At 39.8% G+C, this 23625-nt stretch overlaps 1 protein-coding gene across 3 annotated transcripts in view; it reads left to right on the top strand.

Moving 5' to 3' along the window:
- C2cd3 (C2 domain containing 3 centriole elongation regulator) overlaps positions 1 to 23625 on the top strand; it is a 145959-nt gene that overhangs the window by 113253 nt on the left and 9081 nt on the right. For 2 of the 3 annotated variants that reach the window (XM_046441952.2, XM_046441951.2), the window contains 5 exons: positions 353 to 486; positions 5273 to 5443; positions 7758 to 7978; positions 10756 to 11659; positions 16320 to 16431. In XM_046441952.2, coding sequence (XP_046297908.1) covers positions 353 to 486; positions 5273 to 5443; positions 7758 to 7978; positions 10756 to 11659; positions 16320 to 16431 — 1542 coding nt within the window. Of the gene's footprint in view, positions 1 to 352; positions 487 to 5272; positions 5444 to 7757; positions 7979 to 10424; positions 10528 to 10755; positions 11660 to 16319; positions 16432 to 23625 lie in introns of those variants that run through there. The other variant, XR_006851286.2, reaches the window with a different exon arrangement.

Here is a 23625-nt window from a genome sequence, read left to right as displayed (position 1 = left end):
AGAAATACCACAACCAGTTGGTCCTCACATGTAAAATAAATACAAGATAATGTCCAGCCAGAGTTTACAAACTAGCTGGAGGAACAAGAGCATAAATATAGATAAAACAACAAAAAAGCAATCTGATGACATAGTCCATAAAATAAGGATAATAATAGTACCTACTTCATAAGATAATTGTAAAGTTTAAATGAGAAAAATAAATGCTAATAGCTTAGCACAGTGCTCAACACATAGGAAACAGACTTCAGTGGAAACTCTACTGAATAAATTTTACAAGTTTATTTATATACTGCTTTGTTCCAAGAGAGTTCATGGTAACCAGTGTACTATTTTTCTCATTGCTTTTCAGATCCCAATATATAATACCTTTTCCTTCCCTGCCTCTGATATGTATGCTGCATTCCCCAGCCATATTGTAGAACATATCCAGGACCAGCTTGTTCACACCTCTTCAAAGGAACTTGATTTCTCCTCTCCTGGGAAGTGAGTAAATGTCTTGATGGGCAAAAGTGGGGTCAAAGAGTGGAAGTATGTGAACTGCTTGTCATATCTCCTTCATTAGAGGAAGAAATTAGAGATAGGATAAAGCTTTGCTGATCTCACAATGCCCCCCACCCCTAACCCTAAGATCTGTGAAAATAGAATTTCATAAGATAGGAATTAAAAGTTTACTGTTATCAAAAGTATTACTTTGTTGCAAGAAACACTCTTATCCTCAGAGGCCTTTAACATTTTGGGAGAAATGTATCATCTTTCCCCTCCCAAAAATATGCAGGCTGTTTTGCAGAGAGCCATTGGCCCATCCTTTTCACTAAGCCAACCGTCATCATATATTTGATATCAGGGCTAGAGCATGCTCCATCTGGTCAAGGAGACAGGCCCAACAGTAAGATTGCTTCTTTCCACTCCACTCCCTTTCAGACCCTAGTGGCTTCCACCAGAGAGTCTTTGCTGTGTCTTTCCTCCCACCTTAGGGAGGAGGCAAGGAGTCTTCTCCCACCACACCCACTCCAGAATAGCAGTTAGTGAGTTGACCCTTTATTCTAAAACACCCTCTCATACTGCTTACACACTCCAAGTCCTGTTCCTTTGGTAAGTAATTTTCTATTTGGTCACCGTATGAAGAGATTCTCTTTTCTCTGTATAGAAAGAGCTATGTGTCTGTCAAATCCTAGATCCAAGGTTTAGATAATTCTTTTGTTATCTGTAAGTATTGTTTGACCATAATCAGTCAGAGACACATGGGTGGGATGAGAATGTCTCTAATGTTCATTGTTTAGTAATTTGAAAAGCAAAAAGGTTAATGGTTTGCTTTTTTTTCCACATAAAAATGTCCCTGTTACTTTTTTACAAAGACCATATCAAAATGTCACATTCTAATCCAGCCATTCATCCAAGGGTAAACTGTAATTCCCTCTCTAACCACCTCACCTAACAGAAATCCAACTGTTTCTGACCCTTCCTTGTTCCAAGTCTTGGTGGTGAAGTGTATTGGAGATCAGACAGATTTGGAGTTCTGTCCTGGCTTTTTCTCTCATTGGTTATATGTGATCTTAAACTAATTACTTAAATTCTCTGAGCCTTAGCCTTAATTTTCTTATTTGTTAAATGAAAGTAATATATTACTCAAGGGTTGTCATGAATAGTAAATGAGAAAAGAAACAAATCATTTTTACACGCATGTAATAATACATGTGACCCCGGCATGGTGGTGCATGCCTATAATCCCAGTGGTTTAGGAAACTGAGGCAGGAGGATCACAAGACAACCTCAGCAAAAGCAAGTCATTAAGCAACTCAGTGAGATTCTGCCTCTAAATAAAATACGCAAAAGGGCTGGGGATGTGGCTTAGTGGTTGAGTGCCCCTGAGTTCAATCCCCAGTACCCCCCAAAATAATAATAATAATAATAATAATAATAATAATAAATGTGAAACTCCTGGAGCAGCAGTTTCCAAGATTTTTATCTTTGTACTTTATTTATAACAGCCAAAAACTCTAAACAACTCAGGTGTCCATCAACAAATAGATGAACAGATAGCCAAATTGTGGTATATCCATATGATGGAATACTACTCAAAAATAAAAAGAAATGTATTATTGATAAACAACAAAATGAATCTCAAAATAATTATGCTGAGGAATAGAAACTATAATAAAAGAATATGTTGTATATAATTCTATTTATATAAAATTCTAGAAGATGCATACTAAGATATAGTAACAGAACAGGTAAGTGGTTGTCTAGGGACAAGGCAAAGTGAAGAGAGAGGGAAGGAGAAAGAAATTACAAAAGGCAAAAAGAAACTTGGAAATAATAGATATGTTTATTATCTTGTGGTAATTATTTCCTTAGATGTTTACATGTATTGGAACTCATCAAATTGTATGCTTTAAATATATAACATTTACTGTATATTTTGGTTCTACCTTTGCAAAGCAGTGGTTCTCAAACATTTCCACTTCAGAACTCACTTTGCTCTTTAAAATTATTGATGACCCCAAAGAGATTTGTTTATTTGAGTTATATATATCAATTTTAACATATTAGAATTGAGAAACTTTCAAAACTTACAAAATCAATTATATTTCTGTACACCAGCAATGAATCATCAAAAATGAAATTTTGAAAAGTTTTGTTTACAATAACACCAAATGGAATAAAAAATATATATAACAAAAGAAGTATTAAATGTATTCTGTAAAAACTACCATGTTTTATTGAAAGAGATTAAAGAGGATCTACATAAATGGGAAAATATCCCATATGTTTATAGATTGGAAGACTTAGTATTATTAAGATGGTAGCAATCCCCAAATTGATCTATAGATTCAACACAATTCATATCAAAAATGCTGTTAACTTCTTTCTGGAAATGGACAAACTGATCCTAAAATTCATATGGATGGTTAAGAAACACAGAAAAAGTAAAACAGCCTTAAAAAAAGAACAAATTCCCAATTTCAGAGCTTACTAAAAAGCTACAGTAAGCAAGAAAATACACAAGAATAGAAATGTAGATCAGTGGGATAGAAATGAAAATCCAAAAATAAACTCATAAATCTATGCTCAACTGATTTTCAACAAAAGTTCAAGATGGCTAAATGAGGAAAGAGTAGTCTTTTCAACAAATAGTATTTGGAACATCTGAATATCCACATATGGAAGATTGAAGTTGAATTTTTTTTTTTTTTGGTACCAGGGATCGAACTGAGGGGCACTTAACCACTGAACCACATCCCCAGCCCTATTTTGTATTTTATTTAGGTACATATATGGTCTCACTGAGTTGCTTAGCACTGTGTTTTTGCTGAGGCTGGCTCTGAATTTGTGATCCTCCTGACTCAGCCTCCGGAGCCCCTGGAATTATAGGCAAGAGCCTATGCACCTACCAAACCTCTTCTTTGTACCATACAAAAAAAAATTAACTACAAATGGTCACATGTCTAAATGTAAAAGCTAAAACTGTAGAATTTTTCAAAGAAAACACCTTTGTGAGTTTGGATTATATGGTGATTCAGATATGACAACAAAAGAAAAATAACAGATAAATTCAGTTTATCAAACTTAAAAACTTTCATGCTGCAAATGACATCACCAAGAAAATGAAGACACAGCCCATAGAATGGGAGAAAATATTTGCAAATCACAGATTTGACAAGGAATTTGTACCTAGATTATATAAAGAACTCTTAGAACTCAATAGTAAAAACCCAAATAACCTGGTAGGGGATGTGACTCAGTGGTAGAAGTGCTTGCCTAGCATTTGCAAGGCAAGTCACAATTTGCAAGTCATAATTCAATCCCCAGCACTGCAAAAAAGAAAAAGAAAAGAAAAGAAAAAAAAAAGCAACCAATAGCAACCAATTGTTTAAATAGACAAGGAATCTGAATAGACATTTCTCCGAAAACAATGTACAAATGGCCAATAAGCATGAGATAGAAAACAAAACTACAATAAGATACCACTTTACATCCACTAAAGGTACTATAATCAAAAAGACAAATATTGCAAGTGTGAGGAAGAATGTGAAGAAATCAGAGCCCTCATACATTGCTTAGTGAGACTATAAAATGGTACAACTGCTTAGAAAAATAGTCTGGCAGTTCCTTAAAAATTTAAATGTATAGTAACCATTTAACCCAATAATTATACTCCTAAATGAAGAGATATGTCTACACAAAAACTTACATGTTTTCTTGTAGCAACATTATTCCTAATAACCAAAATGTAGAAACAACCCATATGTCCAACAAATGACAAGTAAATAAACAAAATGTGGTATAATTATACAATGAAATATTATTCGGCTATTAAGAGAAATGAAGTACTAATGCATATGATATGGAAGAGGCACAAAAACATGCCAAATGGAAGGAAAGTCACACAACAACAACAACAAAAAAAACATGTTATATGATCCCATTTCTTTGAACTATCCAAAATAGATAAATTATAGAGACAGAAGATAAATCAGTAGTTACCTAAGGCTGAGATGTTTTGGGTAGAAATTGGAATGATTGCAGTAGTTATGGGTTTTTTTTTTAATATTTCTAGTTATAGATAGACACAATACCTTTATTTTATTTCTTAATTTTTATGTGGTGCTGAGGATAGAACCCAGTGCTTCACATGTGCTAGGCAAATGCTGTACCACTGAGCCTACAATCCCAGCCCTGAGGTTTATTTTGAAGGTGATAGAAATGTTCTAAAATTGATTGTGGTAATGCTTATACAACTTTGTGAATATACTAAAAATCATTGAATTGTATGCTTTAAATGGGTTGAACATGTAGTATGTGAATTATATCTCAATAAAGCTGTTATTTAAAAAAGAAAAAAATTATTACTGGAGTCACATTTTTTAATATCATGCTCAGAAATTGGAGATTTACACTATAGATTTTAAAAAAGAACTTTAGAAAGGAATGATGGTGATGAATTAGATTAATCACTCATTGAACGCTTATAGCAAGGCTTGGTATTAAAATAAGGGCTCCATATGTTATTATTATTGTCGATATTATCAGATCTGTTTTAGAGAAATCACTTCAGCTATAATTGTGGAGAATGGAAGAAGGTGGAGTGGGTAAGACTGATGGCAGGACTATTTGGAAGACTTTTGTGAACCAAGCAAGAGTTGATGTAACCAAAAATATACTATTAGAGATAGGTTTGCAGTGCCATTTCAGGAGAGTGATTTTTTGGTCACACTAGGAGTTTTCTCATGGGCTTAGAATTTATTTTGCTCCCATTTTCTCTGGACAGAAGTGGTACCAGTGGTACCACAAGAAGCCTGGCAGCACGCCATGAAGAGCATGTGCAGAACATCCGCCGATTTCATGAATCCCTACAGCAAGGAGAGGCAATCTTGACAAGTGATGACAAACTGACCGCATCGCCTTTGTCCTCCCACACCTCCATTCTGACTTCTCTCAGGTGAGGCACTCTGCTAAGACAAGGCACAAGAAAGCATTGTGATGCACAAAGTGAATGTCAGTGGCACCAGGCAATACCACCATCAGTTACCCCTGAGCTGGGAGATTTAGTAGAAGGCTCTTGTGCATGTTAGTATTGGATTGAACCTTTGGAGCCTCATAGGTATTCCTCATGGATGAATCTCTCAGTTTAGAGCCTCCCGCTCCTTTAGAAAAGTAAATGATCTGCATATAAATATAGGAACTTTAGCTTGTTCGCCAAAACTTAATAATAACTAGTCTCACATCTGCACAGCCTCACATCCTTTTTAAAGTTTATAAAGCCTCATCCTGCCCATTGTCCTTTTTTTAAATATTTATTTATTTTTTAGTTGTAGTTGGGCACAATATCTTTATTTTATTTATTTATTTTTGTGTGTGCTGAGGATCGAACTCAGGGCCTCACATGTGCTAAGCGAGTACTCTACCGCTGAGCCACAACCCCAGCCCCCTGCCTACTGTCTTTATCTTCACAATCACTGGTTTCTTCCAGACCAGCTTCTGTTCTGGTAACACTTCCCTATCCCTTTCTTAGTTTAATTAGCATCTGAACCAGAGAATCACTGTGAGAATTGAAAAGGCCATCATAGATCAGCAAGATTGGCCTCAAGGTTATCTAGAGAGAAATGTTTGTAAAGTGGAGGAATTTGGTTTCAGAATTCAATAGAGTTGACCTCCAATGCTGGCTCTTCGTTTCCTGGTGGAAGAGTTGAACATTATTGCCTGATAATTTTAATGTGGGGTGATAAGAACTGTAGGTTTCCTGGCCTAGTAGACAGAGGAAGAGCAACATTCTGAGTTAGAGAGGGAAAAAATTAAAGTCACATTTGAACTGATCTTTGAAGGAAAAGGTTCTGTGTACCGAAAGAATATTATTATCAAGGCCAGATGCATGAAACAACAAGTCAGGTTTGGGAAGATACCAGCAGTGCAATTAGGAAAGTGTAAGGAGTAGGGCAAGTTCTATGGATGTCAGATCATGAAGGGCCTTGAATATTAACCTAAGTGTTTGACTTTTAGTTATTCTCAATGGAAAGTGCTAGAGAGGGAAGGAGGAGAGTATAAAATTTGAGGGAAAAAAATATTTAAAGTGTTTTATATTTGGAAAAAACTAACTTTTCCTTTAGTTGCACAATGCAAACTCAGAAAAGAAACATCGGCAACTTCTTTTTTGCTTAATGAGATATGTTTAAAAGGATGGAGAATTTGGGCTATGGACTATGGGAAACTGCCTGAACTCATATTACAAAGAAGTAATGTGTTCAGATTCTCATCTCAGATTAGCAAGATGCTGGTGATCAAGGCTATTTAAGTTTAACTACTAATGGTTTGGTTGTACTTTATTGGGTTATTATCCTATTTGGAACCCACTGAAAAAAGAAACTAATTCACCCTAGTGCATTTTCTCTCAACCTCAACACTGTTGATATTTGGGCCAGATGTGTTGTTGTGGCGGCCAGTCCTGTACATTGTAAGATGTTTAGCATTCTTGGCCTATATCTACTACATACCAGTGGTGCCCCTCCCTCAGTTGTGACAAACAAAAATATCTCCAGATGTTGCCAAATGTCCCATGGGGGGCAAAATCACCAGGTTAAAAACCACTGCCGTATATAGTGTTTCCCCAAAATCATTGTATCAGACTCACTTGAAGGCTTATTAAAATAACAAGTGATACATTTTAAGAGTATGTAGCCCCCCAAATTGTCCTGAACCCATTTAGAAAGTCAAGCAAAGCTGGTTAGAAAAGGTCACTTGTTTAAAGGATCAGGAATGGTTATGAGGTAGCAAAGAACATTGTTGGCCTGGAGTAGGGCTTTTATTCTGTCTGACTAGCGGAAGTGAGTACTGGCATGATGGTTAAGAGTAGTTCTTTTTAAAAGGTTGCATTTTGGGGGCTGGGGTTATAGCTCAGCTTGCCTCGCACTTGTGAGGTACTGGGTTCGATCCTCCGCACCACATAAAATAAATAAATAAATAAAAGATATTGTGTCCATCTTTTAAAAATATATATCTTTAAAAAAAAAAGGTTTCATTTTTCCAGATATCAAAAAAACATATTAACCAGACAGAAAGGGGCAGATTTGTACTTGGCAGCAGAATCATAGTCAGAGGAGTAAAGGATGAATGGTGAGTTAGAGAAGGGAGAGGGATCTATATATTAATGGACCAAGTGGGAGGTATTAAGGTCCTACATCAATGGTACATAAAAGAATCTCATAATCTCCAAGAGTGACCCTTTGTCATATTCTCCTTTTTTTTTCCCCACCTTCCAGGAAGAATCTGAGTGAGCTAGATCAGATCCAGAAGTACTTCAGCCAGAAGCTCACCAAACCTTTTCTGCCTCTGAGCCCTCACACTCATACTGCCATCTTGCAGAGCCAGGAGAACCATGGGGACCATATTGGGCCAGAAGCCAGCACCCTAGACCCTGAGAGCCAGTGTATCCTGGAAAAATCCAACAACCTGGTGGTGCAAGTCAGCTCCTTAATCTCAGGTATGGCTCAGAGCCTTTCTTATTGAGTTATGGTCACTAGATGCCAATTCAAAAAGCATCTCAGTGTCTGCCCCCTAACAAGTCCCTATGACAAAAGGTTTTATAACTTTTTCTTTTTTTTTTTTTTTTAAACCATCTTCCTTTTAAAAGAAGGGACATTGTAGTGTGGTATAATATGGCACAGGAACATGGAGCAAAGGAAAGAGCATTGGACTGAGAGGCAGGAGACCCAGATCCTTGCAGATTTCTGGAATATACTTGGCTGTTTGACCCTGAGCTTATCCTTTCCTTTTCCCTTCCTTCCCCTACCCCAGGGGTGCTTTATGCTGAGCTACATCACCAGCCCCTTTTTTTTTTTTTTTTTTTTTTTTTTTTTGAGGCAGAGTCTCACTATGTTACTTACTAAATTGCTAAGTTTGGCCTCAAACTTGCTATACTCCTACTTTAGCCTCCTGTATCACTAAGATTATAGGTGTGCATCACCATACCTAGCTCCTTTCCCTTCTTGCTTCAATTTCCCCAAGGGAAAAAAAAAGAGTTCTTAAATTTGTGCCACTCTCTTTTTCAGAAAAGATCAACTACAAGTATGTTTAAAATTCTAATTCTCAGAAGTCTGCATTTTTAACAAGACAAAGTAATTCTAGATTTTGGGAATCCATATTCTATCCTTTAAAAAGCCCCTTAGAGCTCTGTTCTCACATTGGCTGCATATTGGAATTACTGAGTGGGTTTTTAAAAATCCTCCTGTGTACCATCAGACAAGAGTCTCTTAAGGGTAGAAACCAGGCATTAGCATTGTTTATAACTCCCTAGGTAATTCTAGTGTGCAGCGAAGAATGAGACTGCCCTAAAACAAGAATTTTCCAAACTTGCCTGAGCATAAGAATTAGCTGGAGCTGGCCATTATGGCACACACCTATAATCCCAGTGAGTAGGGAGATTGAGGCAGGAGGATTACAAATATAAGGTCAGCCTCAGCAATTTAGTGAGACCTTCAGTAATTTTGCCAGACACTGTCTTCAAAATAAAAAATAAAAATGACTGGGTGGGTAGTTCAGTAGTAGATAGTCCCTGGGTTTAATCCCTAGTACCTCCCCCCAAAATATCATCTGAAACACTTATTTTAAAATACAAATTTCTGGGTCCCAATCTGTTCTACTAAATCAGGATCCAGGGTTAAGACCTAGAAATCTTGCCAGGTACAGTGGTGCACACCTATAATTATAGCAACTCAGGAGGCTGAGACAGGAGGATTGAAAGTTTAAGACCAGCCTCAGCAACTTACAAGACCCTGTCTCAAAATAAAAAATAAAAAGGGTTGGATATCTCAGTGGTAAAGCACCCCTGGGTTAAATCCTTAGTACCTGCCCTCACCTCCCTTAAACAAACAAAAAAAAAAAACTGGAAATCTTTATCAGGCAAACTTTGGGGAACATTGAGAGATCTTCTAGGTCAGCATCTTTAGCCCTCACTTGGTGTCATTTTGCTCAAATAAAATATGTGGATTCCAGGCTGGAGAGGTAGCTCAATGGTAAAGCACTTGCCTAGCATGAGTGAAGCCATGGGTTCAATCCCCAATGTTACATGCAAACACATACACACACACAGACACAGACAGTGCAAATTCCACACAGAGATGAATAAATTCAGTTTTCTCTTCTAAAGGTAGTGAGGGTAAGCATATACCATGATTGATATCAGGTACAAACTTTCTTCCTCTCTACTTCTCCCAAGATGCCTAATATCACTAATCAAGACCCCAGGTATATGCTCCATGCTTGACTTCCACTTGCTTGGATATATTCACTCAACTCCTTATTGATCATCAACTACTCCAGATTCAATTCTATAACTAGTTCAAGTAGGATATGATGGTAGACAAGACAGTTATTATCTCTGCCTTCATCAAGCTCATATTCTGTAGTCAGCCAGAGAAATTTCCCCCCAAGAAAGAAAGCAGAAGAGCAAAACAAAAGGAAGGCTTGTTTGGGATAGAGAATGGAAGCAATTAGAAGAATCCTTTTTAAAGGGTATGTTAAAAGAGGAGACACAAGAATTGTAGGATTGAAACTAGAGGGTCTTGAAGGTAAACTTCTCTCTCTTTCTCTCTCTCTCTCTCTCCAGGGGATTGAATCCCAGGGCCACCTTGTATATTTTTTACTGTAATGTGTGAAATGGGTGGTGTTAATCACCATTTAAGATAAATAGCTTCAGAGAGGACAATTTACTCATGATTGCAAAGTTAACAAGGGACAGTAAATATTTGAAACCAAGACTGACCAGTTCCAAAGCCTGTGCTCTTTCCAATACCCTGCCACCTTGGTTTTCTCTTATCTTGTGGTTGGTATATATTTTCTTGACTTTATTTTCCACATGAAATAGATAGTTTTAGTAACTGTTGTCAAATAGGTAAATAAGTAGATTCTCATTTTGATTTTTAATATAGGTAATTACTGAAGTAAATGGAAGCATGAACATGCCTGCCAGGACTCCCAGTTCCTGAAAATTCCTGAGCATGAGCAGATAGTCCTGAAAACGTTTCCACAGATGTATCCACAACTATAAATAGATTAGATTTTGGTCCTCTGATATTAGAATAAAGTACTAGAAATTGTACTGCCTTGAATATAGTTTTACTGACTCTTGGGTGGTTTAACTACTTTAAGGTTTGTTTGAAGTTGATTGAAAGGCTACCTCTGAAGCTAAAGGCCAATGTGGGAACCTTGAATTGTCTGTGGCCCTGCCTTGTAATAAGAGTGATATCTGTTGCTGTTCAGATCTGCAGACTATCACCAGGAATTCTCAAGCAGCTTTGACTTCTCACCGAGCCAGGAGTAGAAGCAGAGAGGTCACCACAGTCCCAGATGCTCAAGACATAGAAGCCACACAAGAACAAAGCACAACTCCAAACAAGACATTGGCAAGAGCTGCGGCTGAAGGCACAAATTCCCCATCTCCTCCTGCTCTTGAAGTGACCTCAAATGGAGGAGGAATGTTCCATGAGTCCCTGGGAAATATGGTACCCATTATAAGTGAGGATACTGAGGCGGACCCACTCTACAGTGATGAGGACTACGAAGAAGACATTATTGAGCCCAGGACCCTAAATGAGATAACCACTGTGACAGACAAAACTAGCCCTTGGTCCAGTTTTATGTCAGACACAAGTGAGGTCATCAGCCCTCAGCCTCATGAGGTACAGAAGGAAGGCCCCTCCTGTCCTTCTCCAGAGCCTTCCCCTAGAGCAGAGGAGATTAAGGTCAGAAGTAGCTTTCTGTCTAGCCCAGAAAAAGCCATCAACTCTCTGCCAAGGCAGGGTTCTTCTACTCAAGGTGTTGCTTATGAAGATAGGGACTCTAAGACAGGGGTTGAACAGTCTAACATAACCAGCCCTCACCTTTTCCCACATCTGAAGTGCTCAGGAATCCAACAGAGCAATACTTTTGTTGGATGCAGCTCATCACAGGCAAATCAGGACAAGGAGCCTGAGCCAGAGGCCCAGGCTGAGGATGGAGCTGCCTCCAGTGAGCTCAGTGACTCTACTGATAGCTTTGAGAAGTTGTCTGTACACATAGCCTCCCAGAGCAAAAGGGAAGATAAGGAGCCACGCATTCACTGTGCTGACATCAGGCAGAAGCAGGTGACAACTGGATCAGAGGTGTCCACAAAGAAGAGCCTTCTGTATCCTTTGGCATTTCCCACAAGTGGCCCCTTAAGCCGTCTCCTAGCATTTTGGATGCTAGCATTAGGCTAGCCAAGAGTGAGTATGAGCAATGGCCTCTCGTAGGATGCACTGGAGGGGCATGGGAAGACCCTTCAGAAGACTGGGATGACAGGTGCTACAAATCTACCATGACACCAGCCCTCCGAAGCATAATTCTTTGAATTGAGTTTAAGTGTTGGTAGCAGCCATAAGCCTGCCTACCTTATTTATCTAATTCATATGTTGGGTATTTTGCCACTCGAAGGCAATGCTCAGGATCTTATTTGAAACAGAACTAGAGGGAGGGACTATGGGTATAGATAAGGATATAGCATTTGCCTAGCATTCATGAGGCCCTGGTTCAATCCCCAGCACAGGGGGAAGGAAAATACAGAAGTAGAAGACGTAGAAAAAAAAAAGGGAAAGAGAGCCTACCATTGTTTGTTTGAGCATATACTATGTGCCAGTCACTTTATAGACATTTCAGGCCTCACAATTCTTTTGGGTAGGTGTCATCTGCCTTACATGTAAGGAAGCAGGCTCAGAGTTCTAGTGACTTTCCTAAGAGGTAATTAAAAAAAAAAAAAAAAAGCAAATAATGGAGCTAAAGTGAAGTGGGCACCATTGAGTTGGACTTGTGTAAGCCCCCAGAATAGATAGCACCTTTGATGGGAACACCTGACATTCCCCCTCCCTCCTTTGAAACAGACCAGCAGGATATAGGGAAAGGAAACTCACTCACTCAGCACCGTCTGCAGCCTTCACATCTGCACCTAACCAGCTGTTCAGATCAGGTCACCTTTGTGTCCTACAACAAATAAGGGATATCACAGGCTAGTTAGATGAAGCAGGACACTTCATTAACTAACGTCTTTGCTAGAAGTCAAGAGGACTGATTTAGTCCTCCTAAACCTAGCATTTTATTACCTGTGTGACTTCAGGTCTAACCTTTCTGAGCCTATTTCTTCTCATGTAAGAGGGAGGCAGTAATCTGTTACCCACCAAACTTTGAGTTCCCCAAATCAGTGACTTTTTCTTTTTCTCTGTTCTCATTACCTTGCATTGCACAGGGGAGGAGAATCAGTAAATACTAATTAAACTGTACTAACATAGTTTCACAAGATTATTGAGGAAATCAAATGGGTAGAGATATTCTTACATATCACACAGATGTAACTTAATACAGTTAGAGAAAAATCTAAGGGTGGGAGAGTAGTCTCAAAGATTTAACATGGGGGGTGGCTGGGACCCGAGGACTCAGGGCAGACTACCTCCTGCTAAGTTTTTTTCCCAGCTTCACTCATCCTGGCTTCTGATACTTCTGCCCTCACAGTTTAGTTGTGTTCCTGATATGGTTATTGGAGGAGTTGCTATGTTTGTCCAGGTCCTCAGGCTGCTTGAATTCAGGCCTTCCTAACTCTCTTTTGCTCTGTTTATTTTTTTCCCAGCACTGGGGATTGGACCCAGGGGTACTGTATCACTGAGCCACATCCCAAGTCCTTTTTTTGTTGTTGTTGTGTTTTGTTTTGATTTTGTTTTTGTTTGGTTTTGTTTGAGACAAGGTCTTGCTAAGCTGTCCAGACTGACCTTGAACTTTTGATCCTTCTGCCTCAGCCTCTTGAGTCACTGAGATATTAAGGTGTGTTTCACAATACCTGACTCCATTCATTCTTTAGCAAAATAAGTATTGCCAGGCCTGGTGCTAGGTAGTGAGGACAAATTTGAATCAGACCTTACCTCAAGTTCCCATTATCTAGTAGGAGTCAGTTGGGTAAACAGAGTTTATTCATCCAAGTGTTATAGTGAGATGTGGAAGTAAGAGGAGGGAACTGCCACAACTCTGCTTGGAGGTATCCTAGTAGAAGAGAAATGAGAGCTGGCTAGTAAAGATGAATAGGCATTATTAGGCAGAGCCAAGGGAAAGTTCAAGCCAGGGCATTTTGTGTGTGCAGAGGCCTAGCCTGGTGAAAGCCTGACCAGTGGCAGCAGTTTACTGTGTCTGAAACCCAGAGGTAAGTGAGAGGTGAGGCAGAGCCTGGATCTTAGACCAGGCTGAGGTGCTTGAACTCTATCCAGGAAGCAAAAAAAAAAAAAAAAAAAACAGTTTCCTCATCTGTAAAATGGAGACAAATAATAGTACTTACAGGGTTTTACAAAAATTAATTTGCCTGGTACATAGTATCTGGTAAATGTTAATTGTTAAGCAAGAGTCTGATATGGTCAGATTTATATATTGGAAAAGTCACTCAATGCCTTATAGATCAGGGAGAACAGCCAAGAAATCTGGGATAACAAGGCATGGAAAGAATCTGACCTAAAGCATAGAGTGCTGTATGAAGAAGAGAACGGGGATAGATTTAAGAGGAACAGAGAGAGGGCAGGGAATGAGGAGGAAAACATGAAGTATGACTCAGAGATTTCTGTCATAAGAAGCAAGGTGTATGTTGTCATTTACTGGATAGAGAACACCACATAAAGAGACCTACTTAGAGAAAGACATAGATTTCCATTTTGGACATGTGCATGTGAGATATTCAGGAAGAGATGCAGCCCTGGAGTTCAGACAGGATCAGGGGGGGCCTCTCCAGAAACTGATGAGGGTAACAGCATGAAAAAGGAGGGCCATGCACAGAGACAGAGTCCCCATGGGTCACCAGTGTATAAAGACAAAGGTACAGCCAAACAGGAGCTGAGCAGAGCTGGGAGCCAGGGCAGGTAAGGTAAAAGCTTCAGGTTGCAGCCCTCAGTCCGAAGAGGGGCCTGGCACACATTCACTGGCTTGAGCAAGGGGACCTTGCAGTGGTGGAAACAGACCAGGCTTCCGTGGGTAAGGGAACTAGTGGGGAAGACAACCAGAACAGGCATCTTTTCCCCATAAGCTGGGGAGACAAGAATGTTGAGTCCTTGCTGTATCAAGCACCACTCTAAGCACTTGACCTGTGTAAACTCACTTAATCCTCCACAGACTGAGGGCACTATTGTCATATCTATCTTTAAAATGAAGAAATTGAGGCACAAAAAGTGAAATCACCTGAAGTTGTCCACCATAAGTGACAAAGCTGAGTAGTAACTAGAAGGGAACCCGAGATTGGGGGCAAGAGGACAGGGTTGGTTCCTAAGTGGAAAACTTGCATATTTTTATAAACTGAGGAGAAAGAACTTAAAAGTTGGAGGATTTACCTGTTGGTGCAGGACCCTAAGCAGGCAATGGGTAACAGGATGAGGAGTGCTTCTGTGTTCAGACCCAGCCCTGATCCTCCCACAACACTGCTCCTTCCTCACAGCGTGGGCTGTCTAGCTACTGGAGCCCCTGCAGTCAGCAGCAACGAATAGGCTCTGCCTCATCTGCGCTTCCAGAGAAGGCTTGGGTCAAAGTGTTCTTTCCCTTCAGGACCTCCAGTCCACCCCACCTCTCTACAGAAAAATTGAGAACTTGAACCAAAGCTGGACTTGGATACATTTCATTCATTCAGCTAGGCACTGCACTATATGTCAGGAATATGGCTATGAAAAAGATAGATCCATCTCTAACCTCTTGGATTTCAGAGTCTAACATGGAAGATCAACAATAAAATAGAAAGTCTGGTAAAAAAAATTGGAATCAGAACCATACTTAGCTTATTAGACAGAAACAAGAAATTGGAACATTACCGTGTCCTCAACTATCCTATAAGTTGAACCAAACTGAATCAGTGCTTTGATTCAGCGGATATTTGAAGAACAAATATTTATGTCTCAACACAGCACCTTAAGAGGGTACAGACAGAAGTACAGGCTATGGAACCTTCCTACTAGGGTTCACTTCCAAATTGGATGGACCATTGTGGACAGCCTCTTATGTGGACAGCCTTGTTTCTGAATGTGAGCAGAGAATATCGAGGCAAATAGGCCCTCTTTCAACACCAAGTACCTCCATCCTGCCCAAGTCCATGGCCCTGGAACCACCTTCCACCCATTCCCCTATCCAACAGGTCAGCTTTCTTTTTTCCCATATTTTTTTATGGCGAGATTTGTTTTTACATATTTGTGCATGCACATAACTAATTTGGCCACTATCATTCCCCAGTATTTCCTCTTTCCCTCCCCTGGCCCCTTTTCTCTACTGAGCTCCCTTCATGAGATTGTCCCCCACACACATCCACACACATACTTCTTTTCCTTTTTCCTCTCTAGTTACCACATATGAGAGAAAACTGATAAAAGGTCAACTTTAAACCAGTGGGCCAGCAGCAATTGTCATTCTTCACTTGCCACGTACCAGCTTCATGTGGCACTAAGAAGATACTAAGTTTCCTAAAGGAAATAACTCGCTCCTTGAGAAACATGAGGAATAGTGAGGGAAACAAATTGAGAGTTATCTCATATGTAAGTAATTGAACATTCTTATGTTGCTAACTGTGTTTTGGCTATTGCAAAGGGCTAAGATTAAGAGAGGGCTTCTTAGAGGAGGCTGCATTTGAACTGATCCATAAAGAAATGTAGACCATGATTTGTTAGGAGTGGGTAGAGTCTTCCGTGAGGGGGAACAACTTGAGCCAAGGATTCAGGGCAGGAGTAAGTTGGGGAATTGGTATGGTTGAGGTCAGTGGAGATGCTGGTGTGGTAAGGTTTATTTTTGTTCCTTAACTACCATTACAGCCCAGAGCCTGTTGTGGTGCCCAACTTCTTTTTGCCTCCCCAGCAGTTGGAGGCCTCCCTGCGGTTGCTCTCACACTCTGCAGCTTTGCCACCACCAGTCACAACAAACGAGGTAAGAGAACAGCCACTTATCTCCCTCTCTGGTAGAGTCATCCTCTCTTCCCTAAAAATGTGCACAGCGTGTGGAGCTGCCTGGAGTCATCTTCCTGGAAAGGCTGCAACATGGTCACTCCTCATGCTTGCATTGAGCCTGTTCTGAGGGCCCAGTAGTGGGCTAGGAACTCAGGAAACATGACGAAGAGCAGATGTATAAGAGCAGGGCATTGTCAGGAAGAGAAAAAATCGGCACAGAAGCATAAAAGCAAGAGTCAGCTAAGAAATGCATACTGATTTCTATGGGAGCTCCAGCTAAGAAAAGGCAGATAGTAGGAGGACACAGTAAACAAAAAATGCATCCTCAGGGGACCAGAGTGAGGTCCCCTGAGGAAAGAAGAAAAGAAATATCAATGAAATACCCATTTGCTGTTTAAAAAACACCCCAAAAACTATCATCAGGTAACTGAGGTAGGTGATTAGAACTCTAGTACAAATCCCAGCTCTCTGCTTTTCTGCCTTGGCAAAGCACCTGACTTTTGTGGCAAAAAAAAATAATAATAATAACTTCTTTTCTAATCATTCAACAGGTATTTATTGAGTACCCTCAGGCATTATCCTAGGTGGTGAGTTTATAACAGTAAATATATGATAAACTCTCTGTCTTCATGGAGTACACATCATAAAAATAAAATATTTATAGAATGTTATGCATACTAGATGCCACTTTAAGAATATCTAAGGAGGCTCTGGGTAAGGTGAAGGATGACCATCACGGTGGTACACTCAATCCATGTACCAGGCACTGTTCCAAGCACCTCATATTGTTTTTAATTCAGCAGCCTGATAAGCATACTGTTATTGACCCTATAACTAAAGCAAAGGGAGGTTAGTAACTTTTCTGGTCACCCAGATAGTAAGTAGTGGAGCCAAAATTGAAACACAAGCAATCTAGTTTCATAATCTGCGTTCCTGACTACTACACAGAACTTGGAGAAGACATTCCAGGCAGAGAAAACAGTAAATGCAAAAGCCCTAAGGCTGAAAAGAGCTTGACATGATCAAAGCTAGAGACGCTGAAATAATGACATCAAAGGGACCAGATGTGTAAGCCCAGGAAAGGAGTTGAGGCCTTATTCTAAACACAGAGTGTTAAGTACAGGAGAATATCTGACTTAAACTGAATGCAGAATCCATTTTCTTTCCCATCTGACCGCATCCTACTTTTAAAGTAGGATGGTAGTGACAGTAGAAAAAGGAGCCATGAAGTAGTATTGTGTGCCAGGCACGTGTGTGTGTGTGTGTGTGTGTGTACATATAAAATTTCAGAGATTAATACAAGCTAGTATTAAAAATAAATTAGCTTGGTGGGCTGGGGTTGTGGCTCAGTGGTAGAGTGCTTGCCTAGCATGTGTGGGGCACTGGGTTTGAGTCTCAACACCACATATAAATAAATAAAGGTCCATCAATAACTAATTAAAAAAAAGAAATCCTGATTAAAAAAAATAAATAAATAAATAAATAAATTAGCTTGGGGCTGGGGTTGTGGCTCAGTAGCAGAGTACTCTCCTAGCACGTGTGAAGCGCTGGGTTTGATCCTCAGCACCACATAAAAATAAATAAATGAAATAAAGGTATTGTGTCCAACCAATTAAAAAAATATTTTTTTAAAAAAAATCTCATTTAAAAAAAAATAAATAAAAAACAAAAGCTTGGCCAGGCGCAGTGGTGCATGCTTGTAATCCCAGCATCACAGAAGGCTGAGGCAGGAGGATCACGAGGCCCTAAGCAACTCAATGAGACCCTGTCTCTAAATAAAAATTTGTTTTAAAAGGCTGTGGATGTGGCTGAGTGGTTAAGTGTCCCTAGGTTCAATCCCTGGTCCCAAATACATACATACATACATACATACATACATACATACATACATAAGCAGGCTTATTCATTGTGATAGTGACCTCTAGTTTACAGATTTTGTAGAAGTGGGCATTATTCTAAGCACTCTGCATGTTCAAACTCATTTAAGTCTCATAACAACCCAATGAGATATGACTATTCCTTATTTAGAAGATAAGGAAACTGAGACTCAGAGCTTCCTATAACCTGCCAGGCATTATTATTTCTACTTTATGTTTTATAAAGAAATTAAGATGAACAAACACTAAGTCACTTGCCAGACTCTGCTCTTTTACACCACTTGAAAATCATGATACTTGATGTATTTTTTTTAGCCAAAAATGCCTTCTTTTAAATAAATCTCAAAATAAATGTTAACATTTAGATATGTTATATGTTTTCCCAGAAGCCACAACAGATAAAAGATGGGATCAGTTCAGAAGTGTCCTGAGCCATTATGATTCCGAAGAGAAGCCATTTACTATCTGATCCTTTTACTAGTTTCCTTCCCCCTCTGTCCTCCAACCTTCCCAACACCATTGTTTGTTTGGCACATAGATCACTCTAGTTCCCACATACATTTCAGTTTTTGTCAGTATTGTAAATCCTTTCCTAGGGGAACAGAGATGCCAGTCCCTGCCCAGGAAGCTCTGCACTTTTGTGGTCTTTATTCCTACCTTGGTTTATGGTCACCAGCTCATCTTCTTCCTTTCTAAGTCTCTAAAACAACATCAAAGTAATCATGAGTAGCTAATAGGATGATGACAGGAATTAAGTAGACACATTTAATTCCCTGTCTCTCTTACCCTTCTAGCCAAGTGAGTGAAGTGGCAATAAGGCATGTGCCACAGGAATGGAGGTCTGTGTTCCAGTAGAGCAATCATCTCTCACCTGCCAAGCAGAACTGCTATTTGTGTTTGTGCCTTTATGATGTGCCTACTCCCAGGGGACGTATGATCTTAGTCTTTGGGAAAAAGGATAACTGGGGATTGAACCCAAGGGCACTCTACTACCAAGCTATATCCCCAGCACTTTATTTTTTTTATTTTGAGACAAGGTCTCACAGCCTCCAAAGTCACTGGGATTACAGACATGTGCCACCACACCTATGATAGTCTTTTTAACATAAGACATAAGGTGTGAGAGAGAGATGAAATGTTTCCTTTCAAATAAATGGCTAGTCAAGTTTTGAGAAGATAAGCCTCATGTACTATGTACTCCTTCCCCCCCCACCCCCCGTGGTGCTGGGGATTGAACCCAGGGCCATGCATTTCTTAATCCATTTTTTTTCCTTGCCCAGAGTAAAACTCCACTGCTTGCTGCTCTCAGAGCCACTTCTCTCCCTGAGACCTTATTGTAGGTCCTGATTAGAATAACCAGTATCACCACAGTTTTCCCAGAGCTGTCCCAATTTCAAACTGAAAGACCCCCCACCCAGGAAATCCCAGGAGGCTGATCATGCTTGCTGGTGATGAGTGTCTCTCACTACATGCATTTGTTATAATAGATTTTCTGAGAATCATATGCTCTTGGCTGGCTGACAGGTGTTGCCAAATAATCTAGGAGTCAAACTGAGTGTATGCTGTAGACACTAGTTTGAAAGTTGTCAGAATCGAAATGGGAATTTCTGGGTCAAACCCTAATAATAGTAACAATAGTAAAGCTGGGAGGTGTAAAGGAGGGGATCTTTGATAAACACTGTCATAAAAGATTATATTGGAACCACTACCTTGCATAAAGCCTCTGCAAGGACATCTGTCCAACAACTGTTTATTCAACTATGGTGCCAGTCACCCTTGTTATTGTTCCTTGAACACCCTTGGTATTAATCCTTGTGGCCAAGGATTGTTTTTTTCAAAATAACATATGTCGTCCTCATCTTGCCTTTTAGTTTCCCTCTCCCTCATCCCCTGGGTTCTGTGGCACACCTGCTCTGCACTGCAGTGCTCTTGCATATTCCCAGATAAATATCATAGTTCTTTGGTGCTCTCTCTGTTGTTTAATTTGATGCTAGCAAGTAGAGACCAGAAAGTAAGAGAAAAAAAATTTTTTTAAGAGAAAGAGAGAATTTTTTTTAATATTTATTTTTCAGTTTTCGGTGGACACAACATCTTTATTTATTTTTATGTGGTGCTGAGGATCAAACCCAGCGCCCTGCGCATGCCAGGCGAGCGCATTACCGCTTGAGCCACATCCACAGCCCAAGAGAAAATATTTTTAAGAATTAAATTTTTTAAGTACCAAAAATAGTGACCGTGGGATAAGTCAGAGCTTTGATTGACTTCCTTATCCTTATGATTTATTTTAGATTTAATTCTGAATTATTATATTTGTGCAGGGACACTGTAATCTTCTGAGTTTGGAGTCTCTGAAAGTCTTAAAAATGGCCTTACTTGGAAGAATTTAAGACAAAAAATAGTCTTTTATATTTACCCACATATTTGCTATTTCTAGTATTCTTCATTCAATCTTTGCATCCTGATTTATATCTGGGACCCTTTCCCTTTAGCCTGAAAAGCTTCTGTTAGAATTTCACATGGTTACCTACTGGTAATTGATTCTCTCAACTTCCATTGTCTGGAATATCTTTATTTGCCTTCATTTTTTAAAGATATTTTCCCCCATTGAATATAGATTTTAATTTGGATTCTGTTGTGTCTTTTAACATTTTAGAACTGTCATTCATTCCACTTCTGTCGTTTATTATCAATTGCTCTGGTTTTTCCCCAAAAGATCTGGGGAAGACCTAATCCTACACTCCACCTTCAAATGACGCACCTGAGCCCAGGAACCTCCCAGACAGTCTCCACTGCAAGAATTTGTGAAAGTTTTCTCCCTCGTCTTTCCCACCACAGTGTAGGGATCTGTAAGGGATCTGTGTGACATCAGCCAGGTTTTCCAAAATTTTGGAGTCTACTGCTTCATCTGGCAGTTGGGGGGATCATGCCTTGCCAGGTGGTGCTGTAGAATAGAAAGTGGTGCTCAGGTAGGGTACTGAGGCCAGCCTTAACCCTCCCATCTCCTCACTGCCTCATCCCCCTGCTGTCTCCTCTTCAGGAAGGAAAGGGAGAGATGGATGGCTGGTTAGACCTGCTGCACAGCCCTCCAGCTGCCCAGGCTCACTCTCATGAGTCACTTGATTTTGCTGCTTTTACTTTCTTATCCCTTTTGCAGTGAAGTGATTCTTTACCAAGACACTTCTTGGTTTTATTTAAAGTTATTTCTGATTCTGTTGGCTTAGCTGCTTATAGGCAAACTAGTCTTATCAGCTCACTAAAGGGAAGAGCAAGGAGAAGACGAGAACAGTGCTAATGTACTTTACATGTTGTGTTCCTCAGACTATGTCTTCTGCTCTTAAAGATTTTCTTCTCTTTTGGGAACATCTCAGCCACTCTGATTACTTCAGTTATTATTTGAAGTTCAAATCCTTATCTTTGGTCTGGGCTTCTTTCCCATGCTGCAGACACAAATAGATCCAACAGCATCCTAAATGTCTTGTGTCTGTTATTGTTGTTGTTGTTTGGGGGTTTTTTTATATTTATTTAGTTTTTAGGTGGACACAGTATCTTTATTTCACATTTATGTGGTGCTGAGAATCAAACCCAGTGCCTCACGTACGCTAGGCAAGCGCGCTACCACTTGAGCTACATCCCCAGCCCCTGTTTGGGGGTTTTTTTGGCACTAGGGATTGAGCACGCTTAACCACATAGTTACCTACTGGTAATTGATTCTCACATCCACAGCACCCCCCATTTTTAAAAAATATTTTATTTAAAGACAGGATCTTGCTAAGTTGCTTGGGGCCTCCCTAAGTTGCTAAGGCTGGCTTTGAACTCACGATCCTCCTGCCTCAGCCTTCCAAGCCTTCCAAGGGATTACAGGCATACACTACCACACCTGGCATGTCCTGTCTCTGATGTGGTACAAACAGTTCATCATGTCCAAAACTTGAATTTCATATCTTCCTTTGCATACTCCATTACCACCGGCTTCCTCATCACAGAAAATTCAGCCATGATCCATGCAGTTACTCCTCAGGAAGCATAGTTATCATCTTTCATTCCTCCTTTATATCTCATGACCCTCATCCAGTTCATTACCAAGGCCTGTTAATTCTGTCCCTAAGAATCAATCCACTCACTTCTCAGCATTCCCCACCCAGCCCCAACCATCTCCTCTGTGACTATTTCTAACTAGACCTACACTTTTCTATCACTAGCCAAGTGAATTCCCACTCTTCACATATTTTACCACTGGGAAAGAAAGGAGGGTGACACTTGTTAAGATTGTCAAAAAAAAAAAAATTTTTAAACTCCATATTTCTAACCCAATTACCAAATCTCATACCTAATTTTTTTGACTTCTTAGAAGCCCATGGAGACTGTCTCCACTGTATTCTCTTTCTTTACTTGTTTTTGAGGCATCATTCCTTGGTTCTCCTTCTCCCCAGCTAGCTGCTCCTGCTTAGCCTCCTTTGATGGGCCCCCCATTTCCTCTATTTCATAATATAGGGGTATCCACAATGTTGGGTTTTAACTTAGTTTTTTTATTTATTATTCTTTTTAGTTATACATAACAGTAGAATGTATTTTGACTTATTATACATACATGAAATATAACTTCCCATTTTTGTGGCTGTGCATGATGTGGAGTTACTGGTTGTATATTCATATATGAACATAGAAAAGTTATGTCAGCTCATTTCACTGTCTTTCCTATTCCCATCCCTCTCCCTTCCCTTCATTCCCCTTTGTCTAATCCAAAGTAATTCTATTCTCCTGCTCTCATCCCAGCCCCTTGTCCCCTTAGTATGTATCTGCATCTCAGAGAGAACATTTCAGCCTTTGGTTTTAGGGGATTCGCTTATTTCATTTCACATGGCAGTCTCCAGTCCATCCATTTACTGACAAATGCCATAATTTCATTTTTCTTTATGGCTGAGTAATATTCCATTGTGTATATATAGCACATTTTCTTTATCCATTCGTCTGTTGAAGGGCACCTAGATTGGTTCCATAGCTTAGCTATTGTGAATTGAGCTGCTATAAACATTGATGTAGCCCAGTATGTCATCTTCAGACTTAATTATTTACTGGATAGGTAACCCATCCAGTCTGAAGGCTCTCATTCCCCTCTGTTTTGCTGAAGACTCCCAATGCCAGAATGCCAGACTCTAGGTTTATATGCCCACCTGCCTACTCATCACCTCCTCTTGGGGATGTTGTTATTGTTTGGATCTGAACTATCCTTCAATAATTCGTGTTAAAGGCTTGATCGCCCACCTGTGGCACTGTTGGAAGGTGGTGGAATCTTTAGA

This window comes from Marmota monax, unplaced genomic scaffold, assembly GCF_021218885.2.
Source record: "Marmota monax isolate L192 unplaced genomic scaffold, Marmota_monax_Labrador192_F-V1.1 WCK01_AAM20220418_F8-fsc00068, whole genome shotgun sequence".
NCBI classification, from domain to species: Eukaryota; Metazoa; Chordata; class Mammalia; order Rodentia; family Sciuridae; genus Marmota; species Marmota monax.
The sequence above is the reverse complement of the archived record's forward strand: the minus strand, read 5'-3'. Positions and strand labels throughout refer to the sequence as shown.